The 21303-nt window shown below is 37.7% G+C and overlaps 1 protein-coding gene across 3 annotated transcripts in view; it reads left to right on the top strand.

Moving 5' to 3' along the window:
• Nucleotides 1–1228: 1228 nt before the first annotated feature.
• Nucleotides 1229–21303, top strand: part of LOC129001415 (transcription termination factor, mitochondrial-like) — a 25380-nt gene continuing 5305 nt past the window's right edge. The window contains exons 1-6 of one of the 3 annotated variants that reach the window (XM_054428676.1): nt 1229–1324; nt 5811–5989; nt 9150–9246; nt 17318–17483; nt 18621–18870; nt 20995–21127. In XM_054428676.1, coding sequence (XP_054284651.1) covers nt 5963–5989; nt 9150–9246; nt 17318–17483; nt 18621–18870; nt 20995–21111 — 657 coding nt within the window. In that variant the 5' untranslated portion in view covers nt 1229–1324; nt 5811–5962 and the 3' untranslated portion in view covers nt 21112–21127. The other 2 variants (XM_054428674.1, XM_054428677.1) reach the window with 2 other exon arrangements.

The raw sequence follows: 21303 nt of genomic DNA, 5'->3' as shown, positions 1-21303 counted from the left end.
TGGTCTGCGACGTATGGAGCATATCACGCCATACTACCTTGAGGCACACATCCTGAAATTAAATGATCAAAGATTCATTAAAATTTTGTCATTGGTTTTTTCAATTTTGAAAACAGGCTCCCCAAAATATTTCAAATCCGATTTTAAATTTGTGTCTCAGGGTAGTTCACGAATGTCTCGTTATTCTTCGATCACATTGCGTATACCTCATCATGTGACCACAGCTTATGGCAGGGCTTTTGTTGATACCGCTTGTCGTCTGTGGAACGGCCTTACCCCTACACATTAAGACCCTTGAAAAACGTTCCCAGTTTGTGGCGGCACTGAAAAAGCTCTATTTTGAGAAGATGGTCTCGGCTGGCGTGTCCTAGGGCTACTGTTACCTTGCGCGTTTGCTGATGCGTGTATGCGAGAGTGTGTGAATGTGTTTTTCTATTTGTTAAATTTTTATGTTTTTTAGTTATGTAGGTACTTGAATTGTTAAATATTTTATGTTTAATTAGATTAAGTTATCCCTATGTCACATTATTTTTGTTATATTTTTAATGTCAGGTTAAGAGTAAGAAATGGCCATGTGGCCCTAACTTTTAGGTCATTATGGAAAAAATCTCTCTTTTACAACTTGTCACGACATGGGAATAATTGAACTAATAATAACTAAGAATAACTGAACGGATGGTGTTTCTGCCCACTGGGGACCTCAAAACGAAATAGTAAATTTGTCCTGGGTCCAGGTCTTACCATTAGACCTACTGTAATAGCTTATTCCCTATATGTGAAATTCGCTAAACATATTTGAATTCATTAATCCATAGTAAATAAACGGTATCAGCATTCTGACCCATACTTTCTCCCATAATCTTGTCAACAACCTTTATCATGGGCCATTTTAGAAAAAATCAGGTTTTTCCGTTATTTTATGTGGTGTTTATGGGAAAACCCCCATTAAAAATCAAAATTTCAAAATATCAAAAAACGCCTGGAGTGGATGGAGATAGATGCCCCTTAATAGATATATCCACTCAAAATTCAAACTCGAAAATGTTGACGAAAACAGAGAAAGTAGCCTAAAAAACAAATCACGTGATCAATGTTCAGGAGTATAGTATCATAGATAAAACATACTCCATTCAGTTTTCACTCCACCTCCACCACCACCTCGTCTGTTTGTCTGCATCAGATCAGTGCATCATCTCCTCCCTCAAGCCTAGCTCTTATAATCTTATAGCTCAGTCAGTCACTCAGTGAGCTCTACCTACCTAGCTCAACCTCTGTCAAATATCAACAAAATAACAGAATTAGTCTAACCTAACCTGTCGCTGTGGTAGTTGTTTATTTATTTTATGATTATTAGTTGTATCTGTGTGTAGTTATCTAATCAATCATCGTCATTAGTGTCCAGTAGTCAATATCTAATAGTATTGATTAAGATGGATATGATAACTTGTGAATTTAAGCACTAAAGTTAGTAACTTAGCAGGCATAAGTTACCCTTTTCATTGCTATTTATAACTCTTGTTCTAAAGGCTGGAAATTCATATTTATTTGTAAATTATTTATAACATGAAACACCTCAGAAGACCTATTTCAATATTTAATTGCCTTAAAATGAATAATTTATTCGGGACTAATACCACTGTAGTAACACCTAGGTCTAGGACAATAAATATAATGGTTCATCAAATCAAATTCAGACAGTTTCACGCCACAATCCAATCGATAAGAATCACCAATAAATTTATGATGGGATATACCTATAAGACTCTTGTTTCAAACAGCTCGAAAAATGTGAATCAACTTTCAAAGATATTCCAGTGTTCAGAGGAAGAAGTAGTCAATCTCTTTTTAAATTACAACCTGGAAAATTTAAATGTCTATGAATTACAAAACTGTTATGAAATATTACAAACCTATGGCATAAACACAGCCACTATCAAAGAAAACATATGGATTTTATTCTTTAACATACGTAAGTAACTTAAATGAATTTTGTAATTTTTAGGTTATCTCCATGGTGGAAGATTTTCCTTTCACCATGGGTTATCTCCATCTAAGTTATCGATCTATCTATATTATTAATACGCTACATGAAATTTTGTGAACAAAAAGGTTTTTGTTTTAAGATTTAACCCCACACCGTACCAAAATGTTTGTCTAGGTGTGTAGATTTCCAAACTGGCCTTACATTTTTGAAAAAGTCCCTTGGGCTCTGCCCCAGTGGCTTTTAAAGTTCCCATGTTATCCTTTTGAAGAATATATTTGGCAAATATTTACTGTATTTACATTGGGATATGATGTTATTTTTATAGGCCTATGTCTACTTAACTTACAGTATTTTTAACGCTGAATCCAAAAATGCAATAAGTTTTTGTCGGAGAGATTCCTAAGTTGCCGTAGTGGCCGTAAAACGAAGGTTAGGATTACGAATCTAAGGATAATTGAGCGGTATTGAAGGTAATGGTAATATGGCGTGGTCTGGACTGGACGGGTCTGTACTGAGTGAGGAGTGAGGAGGACTGAGTGAGAAGAGCAAAAAAACTTTATACTTGATCTAATGCGGAATGAAATCAAATCAATTTGTTTTGATTTTTGAAACCAAATAAAATAATCAGTTCCTAAGCGGTGTTTACACTGTCGTGGGGCCACGGCTAAAGTCAGGCGTGTAGGTGAGAAATTTTCTCACTTTCTTGACAAGCGTGGCCACGCTTCGTGTAAACAATGAAGACGTGGGAGCAACAGACGTGGCAACCCAATACGCCTGTTCCCCACGCCCTTTGGAACTAACCAAACCGTGTTTGGTTGCTACGCCTGTTGCAGGCGTGGCTAGACGTGGTGAGGGTCTTTCGTCTCGTTGTTGTGTGTACTACGAGTTTTAACTATTGTTCTTTAAAGTCAGTGGTTGTCGTCTTAGTTTTTAAGTACCATGACGAAAACAAAAAAAGTCTATGACATTGACACAAGTCGAATCAAAACCGGTGAAAACAAAGCAATCTTTACAATTAACGGAAGTTAAAACAATTTGAATGCTTGAACTGTATCAAAGTGAACCTTGTTTATTTTCAGATATAAATATTGAATGCTACAGCTTGGTTTCGTTCCTTTTTTAATAACACTTAAATGCCGTGCTATTTCATCAGCTAAAATAACACTCGTTGTAGCACAACCTTCAATAATTAATCTTTTGGCACAATCCATAACGCACCCGTAAATAAAAATGAACATGCCTTTAATGGATACGCTTTTACCAGAAAACTGTTTACACTACACGGCTGCTTGTGGCCGTGGGACGGTACCGTGGCGCCACGGCATTTGCGTACGGCTGTCCATTGGCGTGGCGACCACGCCTGTTATGGACGTGGCCCCACGACAGTGTAAACACCGCTTTATTTAGGCATGTGAGAAAGGTAGGTCGGGTTTTATGCGGATTCGTGACTGTATTAAGTGTTTTGAAGTGAGGTTAGATTAGGAAGGTAAAGGTTAGGTTATAATGATCCGACTCATTAATTTATGCAACTTCCAGACTGTTTTTGCACAATTAAATAGTGGGTGAAACACAATGAAATAACAATATCAAAAATGCGCAAGCTCAAAATATTTTGAGCCATACGAAGAAATATTTCTTTCTTTCTAGTACTAGCCTAAAACATGTAGGTACTATTCCATCTAACAATGATAGCATCAGAGTCTGACCCAAGTCTGAATGTCGATTTGATAAAGAAATTCAATGAATGTGGAAAGCCATATGAAGGCCTAGCTTCTGAGATCGTTTTCACAATGGCATAGGTATTGCTAAATAATTATTCAAAGAAAATAAACGATTCAGTCAGTAGGCCTTTAAACAAGAAGATCTAGATTTATGGTTTGTCAGGTACCGGTAGATTAAAACAATAATATTAACTAGTGTCCCTGTTGCTCGAATTCGAGCAATTGCTAAGTAATATTTGTAGCAAACTGTTATAATAGGCCTACTATATTAGCAAACTTATTGACTGTTTAGGATTAACCTATGCTCTTCTTCTCACTTTTGATTTCTGACAACAGCTGGAGTTTCATAACAATTTTTGTTTCCAATGTTAATCTTATGGAGAAATACGAAACTTTAAAGGGCTCCAGGGCCTCACTCTCTCATTATTTCCCTAAAAAGAAGGTTTCCTGCACAACTTCACGTTACGCTCTTTCCAATGACACCAAAAACATGTCAATCGGTTCAGTAGTTTCGGAGGAGTAATTGTCACAAAAATCATGCTTGCGTATTAAATAAGTATAGATATTTCAAATTAAAAATAACTTTGTTTAAACAATCTTTATTTTATTTTACTCTTTCATTTGTAATTGGGATTTTTACAAGACATTTTCACATTCATTGTAATTATTACAAAATACTATAAATAGAGGCCTACAAGCAAACAAACATAATATGTTTGTATTTTAGTTTTAGACAAACTTTTTTCTGTTAATGCCGTATTTATAGAGCAGCGAAAACAGCAAAGCTCTCATTTAAGTTATAGCCTAGCATGTGTGAAGATGGACCCAGAACGGGTGTGATTGTGGCGTTGCCAGTTCGAACGTCGCGGCCTTGTATTAGAGGTGGCTGTGGTCTATATCATTCCAAAGAACGCAAGTTTTTTCTTGTATCATTTTTGGCCTATGTTTTGGATGTTACAATAGCAGGCCTACCAACAGTAGTTTGTTTTCTATAAGAAATTGTTAACACCTCTTTAACACTCAGGCACAGACAATGGAATAAACATTAAAGTATTATATTGTCTGTGACTCAGGTCTCACGACTCAATGTGGTCAATTTTGGGAAGTACCTATGGTCAATTGGAAGATGAAAAGAAGAAGTAGCCTATTGTATTCTGACCCAGTTCTGAAGCATCTGATAAATCTATCTAATCTGTAAATATGTTTCTCTTTGAAGCTAATTTTCAGTGTTCAGAGCTCTTTGAAACTGACCAAAAATCAATCATTTTAGCCTCTGGATTGCTTATATATTAATTGATATTATAAGGCCTTACCAACGGATTCTATTCCTTACGGTGGATTCTATTTTAGAAAATTTGGTCTACTAGATCCCGACTGATGATGGACCTTCGGGCCCGAAATTAATTTCGGATCAAAAAACAGGATTGCTAAGGTAAGGCCTTATAATATCAATTGACCAAAAATGTTGACAAAGTTGTATTGTGATCTGAATCTTAGTTGACCAACTTTTCAAACTATTATTTCCTACTATATTGATTGATAAACTAACTTAGTAGTCCAGTCAAGGAATGAGGTGTAGAGTGCGTGAGCAGGTAAGTAAGCCATTCCTTCAGAAACTTGTTCAGGGAGCTTAGGGTGTTAACATACCAAAAGTCCTGACTCCTAGGTGGTAGGCCAGGGGGTGGAGGGGGAAAAGGGGAGGGGGTTAAAGGTACGCATTTTGGGTTTTTCGATTATATCTCTGATTAGGCCTATACCCTGAACAAGTCTCTGAAGGAATCGTTTAGTTACCTGCTCACGCACTCTACACCCATCATTCACTGACCATCATTCATTGACTGGACTATTGTGATAAAGCGGATAACAGATAAGGTCAAACAACAGCAGGCAATAGACAAAAAGGTGAATTATCCTCCGTACGAGGTGCATGTCAGATAGAGCTCATTGAACCATGTTTAGGTCTTTAAAATTTCCTCTTATACAGTAACAAGTTTTACTAAGGATTTAACAATCAAATTGACGTTTTATTGACCTATTATATTGAGTATTATTAGTGTTACTAAATAAAGGCTTTTTTAAAATAAAAAAAATTCATTTTGTTGCAGATAAACTTACTTCACGGCTAGAGCTCTTGGTCAAGTGGAGGTTCAACGATATCAACAATGCAGTCAGATTGTTACAGCTTCCTTTTAGAACTTTTAAAAGATACACGTTTCAAACTGAAAGAGACTTTGACTCTTTGAACGGCCAAAATAGAATGACTTACTTCTCATCATTTACCAAGGTAGGCTCTAGTCCACAATGACTTCTTTGAAAATAAATTTTAGGTAGGTACACTCGGCGGGGCCCTCAACAAGGCTGAGAGGGTGTTTCCCACCTGCTGAAAACAGCTAGTCCTGTGCTAGTACGGAAAGGGAAGGGAACCTGATCCCTTTACAGACCTCTCTGTATGTTGGACAAGTCCTCAAGAACCAGAAAGTAGCGAAAAGTCAGTCTTGGTTGTTTATTTCCCGCGTCCATCCAGATGTCTGCGAGGAAGGTTGTTGAGTCTTATATAAAGGCCGGTGGAGTTGAATCTTTTGAGTTCTGTGAATTGGTGAAAAAATTTAATAACTATAAGTCTGTTAAAGTTGGAATTCCTGAAAAACGTTGGGAATATGTGTTCTGGGTAGAGTTCTGGCCCAAGGGCACCCTAATAAAAGAGTACACAGTGAACAAGAGGACAACTAATACAATGGTTTGGTTTTTTTAGGGAGATAACACCAAAAAACCACAGTTCGGTAAATTAGTGTTTAATTAATATACTCTAACAGAACATGCAGAATAACAGTCATAATTTCAGATGACTTTAAAATAGTTGACTCAAAGATTATAAAAATACTCACGATGTACATAACAGTTTGATATAATAAAAAATTCTCGTATATATCTTATCATTTTTTAAAAGCTGGTCTCTTTTTTTAGTGTTTTCTACAAATGTTTCCCACTCATAGCCGCTGTTAGGCTGTCCATAATAACGATTTTAAATAAATAAAAAAAAACATTATTTCTATTTCTTCTACTTGGTGGTTTTCTATGACTTTCCTATGTTTCCATTGTGAGGAAGTTTCCTCCAGAGCACTAGGCCTTATCAAGGGTGGTAAGGGTCGATAAGTGAAAGACTCTGGGTATCTCAAACTTCCATTTTATTCCCTGATATCCTTATCCTAACACATATGGTTATATATACAATATTATATACAGTCTTGATCCTGGGTCCGTAGTCCTCCTACCAGGCAGTGTCTACGGGCTCGTATTCAGGGGTTGGGCAGAGGTTGGATCAAGTCTTGCTTGCGCCCTTACTGGCCCGGTGGTCTACGACACTCCTAAAAGATATCCGTGTGGGTCCGCGGTCTAGATCCTTGGCACCTTCACCCCGGAATCCTCGGTCCCCTAGCTGCTGCTCTCCACTGGAGACGGTTCTGGCTTTCCAAGCACAGAAGTCAAGCTGGGCCGGTTTAATGTGCTACTGCTCTCCACTGGAGACGGTTCTGGCGTCACTTGCTCAGAAGTTAGCACTCTCTAGGCAGTCTACTCGGTCTGCAGTCCGACGTAAACTCCTTCAACACTTAGCGTATACCTATGTATATGCTTTAAAGGTGGTGGGGGACTCCAAAGTCCTCCCCTCCACCTACGACTACGGACCCGCGGGCTCAACACGCCCATGCGAGGGTGTCGGTGGCTCAACACGCCCGTCCGACAGTGCTGGTGGTTCAACACGCCCGTCCAGCGGTACCCGTGGCTCAACACGCCCATCAGGTGTCCCGCGGGCTCAACACGCCCATGCGAGGGTGTCGGTGGCTCAACACGCCCGTCCGACAGTGCTGGTGGTTCAACACGCCCGTCCAGCGGTACCTGTGGCTCAACACGCCCATCAGGTGTCCCGCGGGCTCAACACGCCCATGCGGGGTGCCGGGGGCTCAACACGCCCGTCCAGCGTACCCGTGGCTCAACACGCCCGTCAGGTAACTCGCGGGCTCAACACGCCCATGCGAGGGTGCCGGGGGCTCAACACGCCCGTCCGACGGTGCCGGGGGCTCAACACGCCCGTCCAGCGTACCCGTGGCTCAACACGCCCATCAGGTGTCTCGCGGGCTCAACACGCCCATGCGAGGGTGCCGGGGGCTCAACACGCCCGTCCGACGGTGCCGGGGGCTCAACACGCCCGTCCAGCGTACCCGTGGCTCAACACGCCCATCAGGTGTCTCGCGGGCTCAACACGCCCATGCGAGGAAGTCGGGGGCTCAACACGCCCATGCGAGGAAGTCGGGGGCTCAACACGCCCGTCCGACGGTGCCGGGGGCTCAACACGCCCGTCCAGCGTACCTGTGGCTCAGCACGCCCATCAGGTGTCTCGCGGGCTCAACACGCCCATGCGAGGGTGTCGGGGGCTCAACACGCCCGTCCGACGGTGCCCGGGGCTCAACACGCCCATCAGGCCCCACACCGGTGGCTCAGCACGCCCATCCGGCGTGGTCGGGCCCGGAGGCCCAACTGACTTCTCGGTGCCAAACACCCTGGTTAAGTACCCGCCGAATGGTACCCAAGAGGTGGGGGTGAGTACCTTACCACCTCCATCGGAGCATCTCTCCCCTCCTTTGGAGTCATTTCGATGTCTCCGAGTACCTATGTATGTTTAACCTAAAAAATTCTCTTGGGAGTTAAAAACACTTCTTTACACCATAGTTTGCAAATCGGCTCTTTCAATGATTGCTCAAGAAATACAGCACAGTATTAATTCAGTATTCTTTTTAGTATATCAAAATGTCCAGGCTTTCTCGCTTAATTCCATTGTATTACGCCAACCCAAATTCAAATAGTAAATATTTCATTTTAACCAAGTCAGTAAATGCTTGTAGCATACGTTTCCTTAAATTGCAACTAAAATATTAACAGCAATAAATTATTCAGCTGAGCATAATGTGTGAACAAATATGTTCTTCATAAGGAAAAAGCCACTTGGTAAGAGCCCAAAGGGACTTTAAAAAAAATGTCAGGTCAGTTAGCAAATCTACACACTTAGACGAACATTTATATATGGAGTTAAATCCACCCAGCCTCAACATAACAAGCTATTTCATCAGCTAAAATAACACTCGTTGTAGCACAACCTTCAATAATTAATCTTTTGGCACAATCCATAACGCACCCGTAAATAAAAATGAACATGCCTTTAATGAATACGCCAATGAGTAATTTTTAGTAACCAATCAAACTGTACTGTTTTTGTACTGTAAAAATTGTTTTTACATTTTTTATATGTGTTTTTTTTTTTAATTTATTTTGTGGATTGTTAGTTCGTAATGTGTAAAAAAAAAAAAAAAAAAAAAAGCCTTATTGTTCACAAAGTTTCATGTAGCATATTAATAATATAGATATCACTTGATGCTTTTGATTTTTTTCAGTGCAAGGAAAAAGATGCCAGTGACCTCTTCTTTAACTATCGTTTCATGATGACAATAAATTTAGATTGTTTCACAAGAATTCTAGAGGTGACAAGAGGTAAAATAATTGTTATGGACACTTTCTCTTTTTATTTTATTTTGAATTCTCCAAAACAGAATACAAATCCCATTTACATTGCAGCTTTATCCTAGTTTATACCGTACACAATTGAGAACATGCTATGAGTTCATGAAATTGAATATAGCCTTTAAAAAAATACTCTTTTAAAATACAATAACTAAAATGCCAAGAAAAAATGGAGTAACACAGAAATATCCCGCCACAGCAAACCTGCAGACTAAGCTAATTTCCATTTGCCTGACGGGATTTTCACTAAAATATCTCCCTAAAAAGTCACATTTATTGTCCATTTCAATAACATTAGTTTAACAAGTATACTTAGGTTTGCTGCCAGCGGGAAGGTCATAAGGTGTTATTATAGTTTAATGTTTATGGTACCTATAGTAAAAAATAAATACATTTTCTAAATTTGATCAAAATGTGTTTATAAACAAGCAAATTACAACAGTTTACTGGTTCTCCATAAGAATAACATGGGAATTTTAAATTAACAGTTCTTTAAATTTTCCGCGTAACCATTTATTGTACAAAAAAAACTTTAGGATACTAAATTATTGTTTTTTCAAGATCTATAAAACGGTCTTTAAGTACCAAAAATGAGAAAAACCAATCCTACCCCATAAAGCCCGGTTCCCATAGTCCGATCATGCTTATTCCCAAACACGTTTGAATAAATGTAGGCTTAATCGTTATATATAAATTTGAAAGGATGGTGTTATAGTTTTTGGTCTCTGGAGACATCAGAACAAAAAATCAGTCCTGGCTCCAGGTCTTACGAGACCTACGGTAATAGCTCATATGGGAAATTCTTAAAAAAATCTAAATTTAAGTCTCTCTCTTCTCTTTTATTAATTATAAAGATGTAGGATAGCAATTACAACATAGCATACTTTACTTTAAAATTACTAAGCTTTTTAATTAAATTTTGTTTGTGGTGACAAAAAATTTAGCCTATATAACTTTTTAAAATATTTTTCCTTTTAGTATTTATTTTTTGATAGGAGTAATATTTATTATTTAAATATAAAATAAAACATAGTTGTATCAATGGTAATACAGTGGAACCTTGATAACAAGACCCTCGATAACAAGTCACCCTTGATAACCATTGTCATTTTCAAACTCCCTAGAATTTATTTTACCTTTTAATTACATGTTATTGTAAACCTCGATAAGAAGTCAACATTGATAACAAGTTGTTTGGTTTTAGTTTAATATATTTGAATTTTCAACTAGTACCAGGATTTCCAAAGATAGCTTATCTTATCTGACCTACTTTTCCAGTCTGCACTGTCCACTCTTGCCTTAGTTAACCCAGAGTCAACATGTACTCCTTGCTCATTCTCTTGTATATAGTAGATTAGATTTTGACTGTTTTAAAGTGAACTAATAACGTTTAACATGTAATTATTAAAGTATGTGTTTTATAATATCTCCCCCTTCTCAATGTCAGAGAGTGCCTTTTAATTTGTAAAAATACCAAAGTGTTGTGACGGGAAGACCTCTAAATGATTTTGTGACCTTCTACCATCTACGGATTCTACGGCTACGCAGAATCCCCTCATCTACCCGCTCCTGGAGAAGATTCACCCATTCAAAGACTGTCCGCCCCTGGTGATCTTCGCTCCCCGCTTCAGTCTACCGTCAGGCATCTCTTCCGAACCAAAGGACTCAAATCTCAAGTAACTGTGTTTATACTCATTTAATTAATTGGTATTACTCTGACATGTTCCCATATTTAAGATATATTTTGTAAATTAAAGTTTGAATTTCTCTTTCGCTACTCAGTAAAATTTTCTCATTCTCTCCTTTGAACCCGCCCCCAACAAAATGGTCCTTCGAGCCGGATTCTGAATTTCTAGTAAGTTATAATGTTAGACCAAAGGAGAGAATTTATTTAAGTAAAAGTTTTACAGTATTTAGGTTTTTTTGTAGCATTCCTATCTTAAACCTTAGCCCTTATATTTCCTTCACCAGCTAAAATGGCAGCTTTAAAGAAAGCCGAAATCGACTCTCTAGTCAAAAAGAGAGAAAAGTATTATGCAAGGTTACAAGCTCTCTATGACGTTGGTAAAAAATGTATCCAGCTTGCTCAGCAAAAACAATCTTTTAATACAGAGTTTGATTCTTTTGTATCACGTTATCAAAGATTAGAGGATGATTATTCTGTGTTTGAACAAACAAGTGACAGTATTAGTTTGTTAAACTCTCAAGTAGATGAAGGAGATAGAGTAGAGGTTCATAGTGCATCAATGTCCTATGATGATTTGTATTTTAATGTTAAAACCATTGGGCGAAAGTTGAATGTAGATAAGCATTTGCAGCAAACAAAGACTGACTTATCTGCTGATAAGCAATCTCCTGTCCATAGTCCCCAGGTAGCTCGCCTTCCTAAATTGGAAATTGAACCATTTGATGGAACCTTATCAGCTTGGCCTAATTTTTATGCTTTATTCACTTCTTTGATTCATAAAAATCAATCCTTATCTAAAAGTGAAAAACTCACTTATCTACGCAGTCTATTGAAATCACATGCGCTTTCACTCATTGAAACCTTGGTAATATGTGATGAGAATTATGATATTGCAATGAGAACTCTCACTGATCGTTATCAGAATAAACGTCTCTTGGCATCAAACTATCTCGATAAGATTTTATCCTTCCGCCCTCTCACTGAAGATTCTACTGTTACCTTATCAAACTTTTTGGAAATTTTTAGTGCAAATCTGTGTGCTCTAAAGGCTCTTGGATTGTCAAATTTATTTGATTTTACAATGTTACACATTGGTTTACGTGCACTAACATCATCATCCCGCAAAGAATTTGAAAATGAATATTCTGATAAAGATTTGCCAGAATTTGAGGATCTAATTTCGTTTGTACAGCAACAACTCAAAATCCTAGAAATTACTACATCCAAGGGAAAGCTAAAGCAAAATAGACTTAATACATCTCCTAAGCCAAGTAGTTCTAAAAGTTTCATGCTGTCAACTGTTGATGAAAAAAGTTTAACTGGAACTGCAAAGCGCCATGTATGTCCCTGTTGCCAAGAACCCAACCATAAGATCTATGTGTGTTCTAAGTTTAAGAAACTAAGTTTATCTGACAGAAATGATTTTGTTAAAAAGCATTTCTTGTGCTTTTCTTGTCTTGGTTTTCACACAATATCCGAGTGTAAATCAACCTCCAAATGTTTTAAATGCAATGGCAAGCATCACACCCTTTTGCATCGTCCAGCTACTAATGCAACTGCAGGCCCCTATCTCTCAAGAGAAAAGAGCTTAGAAACCAAACCCAATGACATGAAAGAAATACATAATCCTTCCTCATCCAAAACTTGTAATTTTGCTGATGCAAATTCCACCTCAAACATGATGTTAAGCACAGCCATTATCGGCATAAGGGATAAAAATAACAAACTGACACCAGTCCGAGCCATTATTGATGGTGGTTCCCAAACTAGCTTAATTACTCAAGAATGTGTTCTCAAGTTAGGTCTCACCAAACATCAAAATAAAATAACCATCAAAGGTATTGCAGACACCCAGGTCCCAGTGAACAAAGGTTCAGTAACATGTAACATAAGCCCTCTTAAGAACTCTCATATATCTTTGAGTACTGAAGCAGTTGTAGTCCCAAAGATATCATCCGATCAGCCAAACATTGATATTGACCCTACAATCATCTCAAGATTTGATAATCTACAGCTCGCTGACCCCACGTTCTATGAAAGCTCGCCTGTTGAATTTCTAATAGGAGCAGATTTGTATTTCGATATAATAAAAGAGTCGCATAATATCATAAAAGGTGAACCCTCTGCAATGAACACTATTTTTGGATGGATAGTTGGTGGTAGAGTGGCCACTTCCTCCTGTCAAAGTGAATGTTCTTATTTTTTAAACTGTTGTGAATCAGTTGATAAGACTCTCAAAAGGTTCTGGGAGGTAGAAGCTGTTCAAAATGTGAAGTATCCTAGTCCAGATGATATTGCAGTTGAATCACATTTCACAGAAACACATATCAGAGATAAAACAGGCCGCTATGTCGTATCGTTACCAATGAAACCTGATGCACCCAACCTACCGAACACAAGAGATAAGGCAGAGAAACGACTTATCAGCCTAGAGAACAGATTAAAAAGCAAACCAGAAACCTATCTGGAGTATAGAGAGTTTATGGATGATTACCTAGCTCAAGGTCATATGAGTATCACCAGCATCCCCTCACCTTATGTAATTCCCCACCATTGTGTAAAAAATGAGAACAGTAGTACAACAAAGTTGAGAACAGTGTTTAATGCGTCTTTTAAGCCCTATGCAAATTCCTCTTCCCTCAATGATATCCTGTATAGTGGACCAAAGCTGCAAAGAGACATAGGAGAGATAATAATTAATTTTCGCCTACATGAAATTGTTGTGTGTGCCGATATAAAACAAATGTATAGGCAAATCGTTGTGAATCCCACAGACCGAGCATTTCAGCACATATTCTACCGGACAAATCCAAATGGAGATATAGATGAGTACGAGCTGAACGTATTGACATATGGTGTAACATCTAGTGATTATTTGGCACAAAGAGTATTACTGCAACTGGTTGAAGATGAAGGCAAAAGATACCCACTCGCCTCTCAAGCTATCACTCATCAAACGTTTGTGGATGATATTTGTACCAGTGTTGATTCTCCTCAAGAAGCACTTCAGTTACAGCAAGAACTAATTACACTTCTGGGATTGGGAGGATTCACCCTAAGAAAATGGGCCAGTAATTGCCACCAAATATTAGACAGCGTCCCGCTTGATTGTAGAGAAAATCCCCTCGCCCTACGCTCCGAAGACGACTCTGCTGTTAAAGTACTAGGATTACAGTTTGATCCCGCTGAAGATGTATTTTTCTATGTAATTAAACTGAACCCTGTAGTTTGTACCAAGCGCTCAATGCTTTCTGAGATTGCTAAAATTTATGATATTTTAGGATGGATAACACCCACTACGTTTTACGCCAAACATATCATGCAGAGCACATGGTTATGTGGACTAGAGTGGGATGACCCCCTACCAGATGAACTTCGCAGTAAATGGACAACATTTATTTCAACCCTTTCAAGTCTTTCAACCCTAAAGATACCTAGATTCATCCCTACAACTCCTCACAGCACAAATCAGATAATAGGATTCTGTGACGCATCTGAAAAGGGCTACGCAGCAAATATCTATATACGAACTGAAACCTCGGAAAACATATCAGTACATCTTATCAAAGTGAAAAGTAAAGTTGCCCCACTCAAAACAATGAGCATTCCTAGATTAGAACTTTCTGCTGCTCAACTACTAACAGAAGTTGTATTATCTAGTACGCATCTAACCCAGACTGTTGACCCCCAGAATATCATATTGTTTTCTGACTCAGCCGTTGTTCTTATGTGGTTAAAAACTCCTCCTTACAAGTTAAAAACATTTGTCGCAAACAGGGTTGTAAATATACTTGAGTCAACTAATCCAAAACAGTGGCACCATGTAACATCTAAAGAAAATCCTTGCGATTGCGCATCGCGCGGCTTGACACCTGAAGAGCTTGTAAATTTTGACTTGTGGTGGAAAGGACCTCAATTTCTGTACACTCCCTTTGATTCGTGGTCATTACACCGTTCATCTGAAGAAGAAGTAGAGAAGTTGCCAGAGATTAGAAAAGAATGTTTATCTACAACAGTTGATAACCAAAACAGCATTGTATTAGAAATGCTTGAAAAATATTCTAGCCTGAGTAAAGCTAAATTTGTAATTTCTTATGTATTAAGGTTCATCAATAACGTCAAAAGTAACGCCAAAGGTATAGCTAAGAAACAAGGACCAATATCACCTCAGGAATTGGAACACACATTATCTCTCTGTGTAAAGACTACACAACAACGCTATCTCTCAAAAGATATTTCTGATATGAAAAATAATAAACCATGCTCTAAGATATATCGCTCTTTAGCTTTATTCATTGATGAAAATGATTTCGTCAGGGTGGGCGGTCGTTTGAAAAATGCTAACTTAACTTACTCCAGAAAACACCCCTTTCTGATACCCCGTTCATCACGCCTTGCGACACTCATTTGTGATTATTATCACTCATTAGCTTTACACTCAGGACCCCGCTTGACACAGTCTCTCATTCAAGAAAAGTTTTGGATTGTAGGAGTACGGCAGTTATTGAGGGAGCGTATATTTAAATGCCAAAGATGCTATATGTTCCAAGCAAAACCTTTAATGCCTAAAATGGCGGATCTACCATCACTCAGATTTGAAAGCACACGTGCGTTTCTAAATGTTGGACTAGACTACGCTGGACCGTTTGAGTTTAAAGAAAGTAATAGAAGAAAATCCCCCCGCCAAAAGGGATATATTGTAATTTTTGTTTGTTTTTCGACAAAAGCTGTACACATTGAGTTTGCAACGAGTTTATCAACACCTTCATTCCTTGCTGCATTGGATCGTTTTGTTGCCAGAAGAGGTCTCTGCCAATCAATAACAAGTGACTGCGGAACCAATTTCCAAGGAGCCGCGAACTATTTTTCTCACATTCAGAAATTTCTAAAAGACAATAATCAAGACATAGCACATCACCTAGCTTCAAAAGAAATTAAATGGAATTTTATCCCCCCGGCAGCACCCCATTTTGGAGGCCTTTGGGAGGCTGCAGTCAAATCAGCAAAACGTCACCTCATCCGAGCTATCGGTACCCTGATATTAACATATGAAGAAATGTAGGCCTACACCTTACTGACAAGAATTGAAGCCATTCTAAATAGTCGCCCAATAGGAGCAATGACCACTGACCCAAATGATGGAGACTACCTAAGCCCTGGACACTTCATTGTAGGAACGCCGTTGTTATCACCACCTGAAGAGGACTTCACGGAAACTAAGATGAATCGTTTGGAAAGATATCAACTCCTACAACAAGCTGCACAATCGTTTTGGAAGCAATGGTCTCAAGACTACCTACAAACATTGATACCCAGGAATAAATGGACTACATCACAGCCAAATCTTCAAGTCGGAGATGTTATATACCTTCAAAACAAGGACAGCAGCCCTCTGGAATGGCCTATTGGAAGAGTGATTGAGACATACCCTGGACCAGATGCTACAGTTAGAGCCGCAAAGGTTAAGACACCTCACGGAATATATGTGAGACCTGTCCATAAGCTGGTACCCTTACCTCCTTCCGATACCCATTCCTAGCTTAACGTTTGAATATTAGGTTTTTACGATCAATTTTTATTGTGTGATTTGCCTCTTAGTGTACGATTTTGTAAATATGCATTTAGGTGGGCGGTATGTTTGGTTTTAGTTTAATATATTTGAATTTTCAACTAGTACCAGGATTTCCAAAGATAGCTTATCTTATCTGACCTACTTTTCCAGTCTGCACTGTCCACTCTTGCCTTAGTTAACCCAGAGTCAACATGTACTCCTTGCTCATTCTCTTGTATATAGTAGATTAGATTTTGACTGTTTTAAAGTGAACTAATAACGTTTAACATGTAATTATTAAAGTATGTGTTTTATAATATCTCCCCCTTCTCAATGTCAGAGAGTGCCTTTTAATTTGTAAAAATACCAAAGTGTTGTGACGGGAAGACCTCTAAATGATTTTGTGTTCTTCTACCATCTACGGATTCTACGGCTACGCAGAATCCCCTCATCTACCCGCTCCTGGAGAAGATTCACCCATTCAAAGACTGTCCGCCCCTGGTGATCTTCGCTCCCCGCTTCAGTCTACCGTCAGGCATCTCTTCCGAACCAAAGGACTCAAATCTCAAGTAACTGTGTTTATACTCATTTAATTAATTGGTATTACTCTGACATGTTCCCATATTTAAGATATATTTTGTAAATTAAAGTTTGAATTTCTCTTTCGCTACTCAGTAAAATTTTCTCATTCTCTCCTTTGAACCCGCCCCCAACACAAGTCTTATTTGATAATCCCCATGAGAGTCTTGTTATCAAGGTTCTACTTTACTTGGTTTCAAACTAATCATCATAGTTTATTACAGATGTTGGTATATTAACAGAAGATTTACTGAGTGACCCTTGGTTGTTCAAATATCACCCCCAAGTAATTGTGAAAAGAGTACAATTCCTGAATGCGATTAATGCTGCAGAAAAATGTAAAGTTATTAAACCATGGATGCTACGATGCCCGCAGTCAGTAGTCAACAGGTAAATTTTATAAAATTGAGATAAAATAAAATTACAAGTCATGCGTAAAAGCCAAATTTTTAATCCAGCAAATCTACAAAGATTTGGATTAAGATTCGATATTGTAAAATCATTAAAGTGGTATTTAGCTATACCTGTACTACAATCTGCCCTTTGGCTCAAGGCAGTAACCAAAATGGTATTAATCCTTCAGGGGTGTAAATAATGTAGCCTACATAGTTTTTTATATTTTATTATTAACAAATAAAACACAATCTATCAGACTAGTTCTGTCAAAGATGAAGAATTCAAGTATACAAGTAAGTAGGTGACCTAGATTTAATAACATGGGATATGACTCACAGAGTTTTTTTTCCAAGAGTAAAATCGTAGACTAACAGTGATATCTTAGAAATAAATAGATACACAGCTTAGATTAAAGAAATAACCATATATTAAAAACTTGGTACGCTTCAAAAAGTACACAAATAATAATAAAGCAAAATACAAAAGGTGACACATGGAACTAAACCCCGGGAAATCTGGACGCAAGAGGTATATGTGTTTCGCAACCCATAACATTTTGATTGGATGTAAGTGGTAGTGGAGAGGATTTTTTGAAGTGAAGTTAGGTGAAGCCTGCTTCTAGATGGTCATTAGCCAGGCCTTCAGGGCTATTTGATTTATTCTACATTGGTACCAGATTTTCCATTTACTTTTTATTCCTTCTTTGTTGTAGATGACCCAGATTTTGGCTTTTACTAAGGCATAACCATGTCCATCATGGCCTTAGATTTATCCATCTCTCGATGTCGTCAAAGATTAACACATGTAGAACTCGAACAAAGACAATAAAGAGACACAACAGGATATATATAACCACTAGTCCTAGATTTAATAAGTACTGAAAAAATCCAAGTAACAGTTCAAATTGCAGAATGTTCCCGTTTTCTCACCACGGTTTATATTTCACAAATATGCCAGTTCATTTTTACATTTTAGACGATTTTGATTAAATTTCCTTAAGCAAAATAATTTTGAATTCTTATCATTATTGAACTCCTGTTATTTGTTGTGGTTTCTAGTATATAGCATTACTTAGTGATTCCTATGTATTTTACCTTGGTTTCTGAATGTTGTTTATGATTCTGTTTACAGATATTTTGAGTTGAGGGACGAAAACATAGCTGCATTAGGTTCGTACACTAACCTCAAAGATCTTCTGATCAACGAACTGGAACTGAGTGATGTTGAAGTTGAGGGAATGTTAATGAAACATCCACCCCTCGCTAAGATCAGCTACTCCAAGGCCAAGGAGATGATCGACTTCCTCAAGTCACAAGGATTCTCATCAAAAATGATTTGCCAAGTGCCACGGGTCTTGTGTCACAAGCAGGCTACGTTATTGGTCAGTTGCAAGTTAAAACTCTTTCTGTTACGGTTCAGCTTTCTTGTCAAGTTTTATATTCTTCTGTAACGTCAAACAAATTAAACGGAAAGTGTCTGATGTAATGGTTTGGATCACAATCCACCACCAAGAAAATAGGCTGTGGGCATACCTATGTTGATTTTTATTTAATAAGTTTGTGTGCTTTTTAATATTGATACTGAATTTATTTAGGGAGTAGAAGCTGAAACATATTTCACTAAAGAATAAAACTATGAAAGTCTCCATTTGTGAACTGTGGGTACAAAACTGCTCATTTGTTTAAGCTGAATATATGCTCATTCTACAATGTTAAAATGAGAAGATATTCTATGCATACATGGTTGTATAGTCCTACATTAAATATATTCACTTTACCTTAATATGGTTAGGGGGGTTTTGTACAATTTTAGAAACAAAATGAAGATTTTGTACAATTAGCGATTCAACATTTTTTGGACCCGTAGGAGCTGTGGGTGGCCCATCCTTTAAAGTCAATCAGCACCTAAGCCGTACAACAGCAATATTGTGTCAAACCTTAATTCCGAAGTAATCTTTTATGTTCTTAGTTCCACACCATGCATTTTACTTACATAAGTGATTTTTTTTCTATTGAACAGAGACTTGTTACAACCAATAAGCATAGTTGGGAAAGTTAGTCAAAAATTCTAACTAGTTAGAAGTTATTAGTTAGTCTGGTAAAAAGTAACTGATAGAAGTTATTAGTTAGTTTAGTTTAAAAAGTAACTGATAGAAGTTATAGTTAGTTGAAAAACTAACTGATAGAAAATAAAGTTAGTTTTCGTAGAAGTTAGCTGTTTGTTGGGCAGTTGTTTTAAAGGATTTCGTAATGATACAACTTGGTTACTAATCAATACTATAATCCAGTATGAGTAAAGTTTGCACACAATGATTAAAAAACGGCTCCTACGATTTCTTCCAATTGCAATGCTTGGGGGAGAATTGCTTATATAATACATTCGCATTGTATGATGTATGACCAACCAAAGGGATAATAATTACTACTGTTCAAAAACATTAAGTGTTTTACCGCAAAACATAATACACTGATATTGAACTAAAAATCTAAAGGAAAGGCCAAGGACGTTTTATAGTTTTTGACGATGCCCCGCACGAATTGATGCGTTATTACACCAACCCCTAATTATAGTTGCGACGTCCCGCGATCCCAGTGACTTGATGCAATAACGGTCAACAGATAACAGATGTTATGTATTATGAGTTTTATATTGATTGAAGCTTATTGTAGACATTTTATAGATTGCTCGTCCACATGAAAAAGTTTGTAAGGTAAATTAAGGATGAGTGGATGTCTAACAAAAAAGAATTGACTTTACAACTTAATTAATCTTAGTAAGACCGAAAATATTTATAGGCTTATAAGCTCTATTTTTTACCTCTTAATTAAACACCTCAAACATCTCGGTCCCCTGGTACTTGTGTTTTGATCAAACAATGTCACATTTTACATTACTACAACAGAAACAAATGACTTTAAACTTGTCAGATAATGAACATCAACTGAAGACAATGTTTTGACACTTGAGATGATATATCAATCACCAAACGAAAATTCCCCCTTCCCACCCCTCAGTGCCTGGGGTGTTGATAATGGCCGTCACAGCCCTTCCACAGGCCCATTGCATTCCAAAGCAACTGAACTTTGACTTTCTCTTTCCCCACCCCCAACGTTGTTTGTCTTCAAGGGCGCTGACCTCTCACGGCCGCACGCAACCCTCACTGGTCATGTGAAATAAATAACCCGTATTTGAGATGCTTCCGCATAATTGACAAAAATAGTTAAAAATTCTAACTAGTTAGAAGTTATTACTTAGTCCCGTAAAAAGTAACTGATATAAGTTATAAGTTAGTTAGTTTAAAAACTAAGGAATAAAATATAAGTTAGCCAAAAAACTAACGAATATTGCTATTCGTTATTCCCAAGTATGCCAATAACCACAACTAGCTGTTGGATAACTTAAAAGCTGCATTCATAATAATTTGTTCAAGTACAAGTCTAGGTGTTGAATATCAGTATAAAATAAATGCCCAATGCTTGAGAATGATTAAGATTTTTGTTTTCAGGCAAGATTGTTGGAACTAAAAAAGATCAACCCAAGAATGTTGAGCCTTCAAAATCTCTGTAGGAATAAAAAAGACTATCAAGCTTTTCTAATCAAAGTGCAGAATACTCATTCTTGAAATAGAAGATGTCCAGGTATGTAAATTGAATTATTGAAGTCAGTACGATTGGTTTATCCAATACAGTAGAACTCTTTATATCTGACCATGACGGAACAGGACGATGGTCGGAACGGTCAAGGTCGAATCGGATATCAAGAGAAGCACAACTTGTGGCAGCACCGGTATTTATTTATTTATTTATTACATGTC

The sequence above is a fragment of the Macrosteles quadrilineatus genome, unplaced genomic scaffold, assembly GCF_028750875.1.
Source record: "Macrosteles quadrilineatus isolate MER2022 unplaced genomic scaffold, UCM_ALF_1.0 Scaffold_8__2_contigs__length_117827958, whole genome shotgun sequence".
In the NCBI taxonomy this organism is placed as follows: Eukaryota; Metazoa; Arthropoda; class Insecta; order Hemiptera; family Cicadellidae; genus Macrosteles; species Macrosteles quadrilineatus.
The sequence above is the reverse complement of the archived record's forward strand: the minus strand, read 5'-3'. Positions and strand labels throughout refer to the sequence as shown.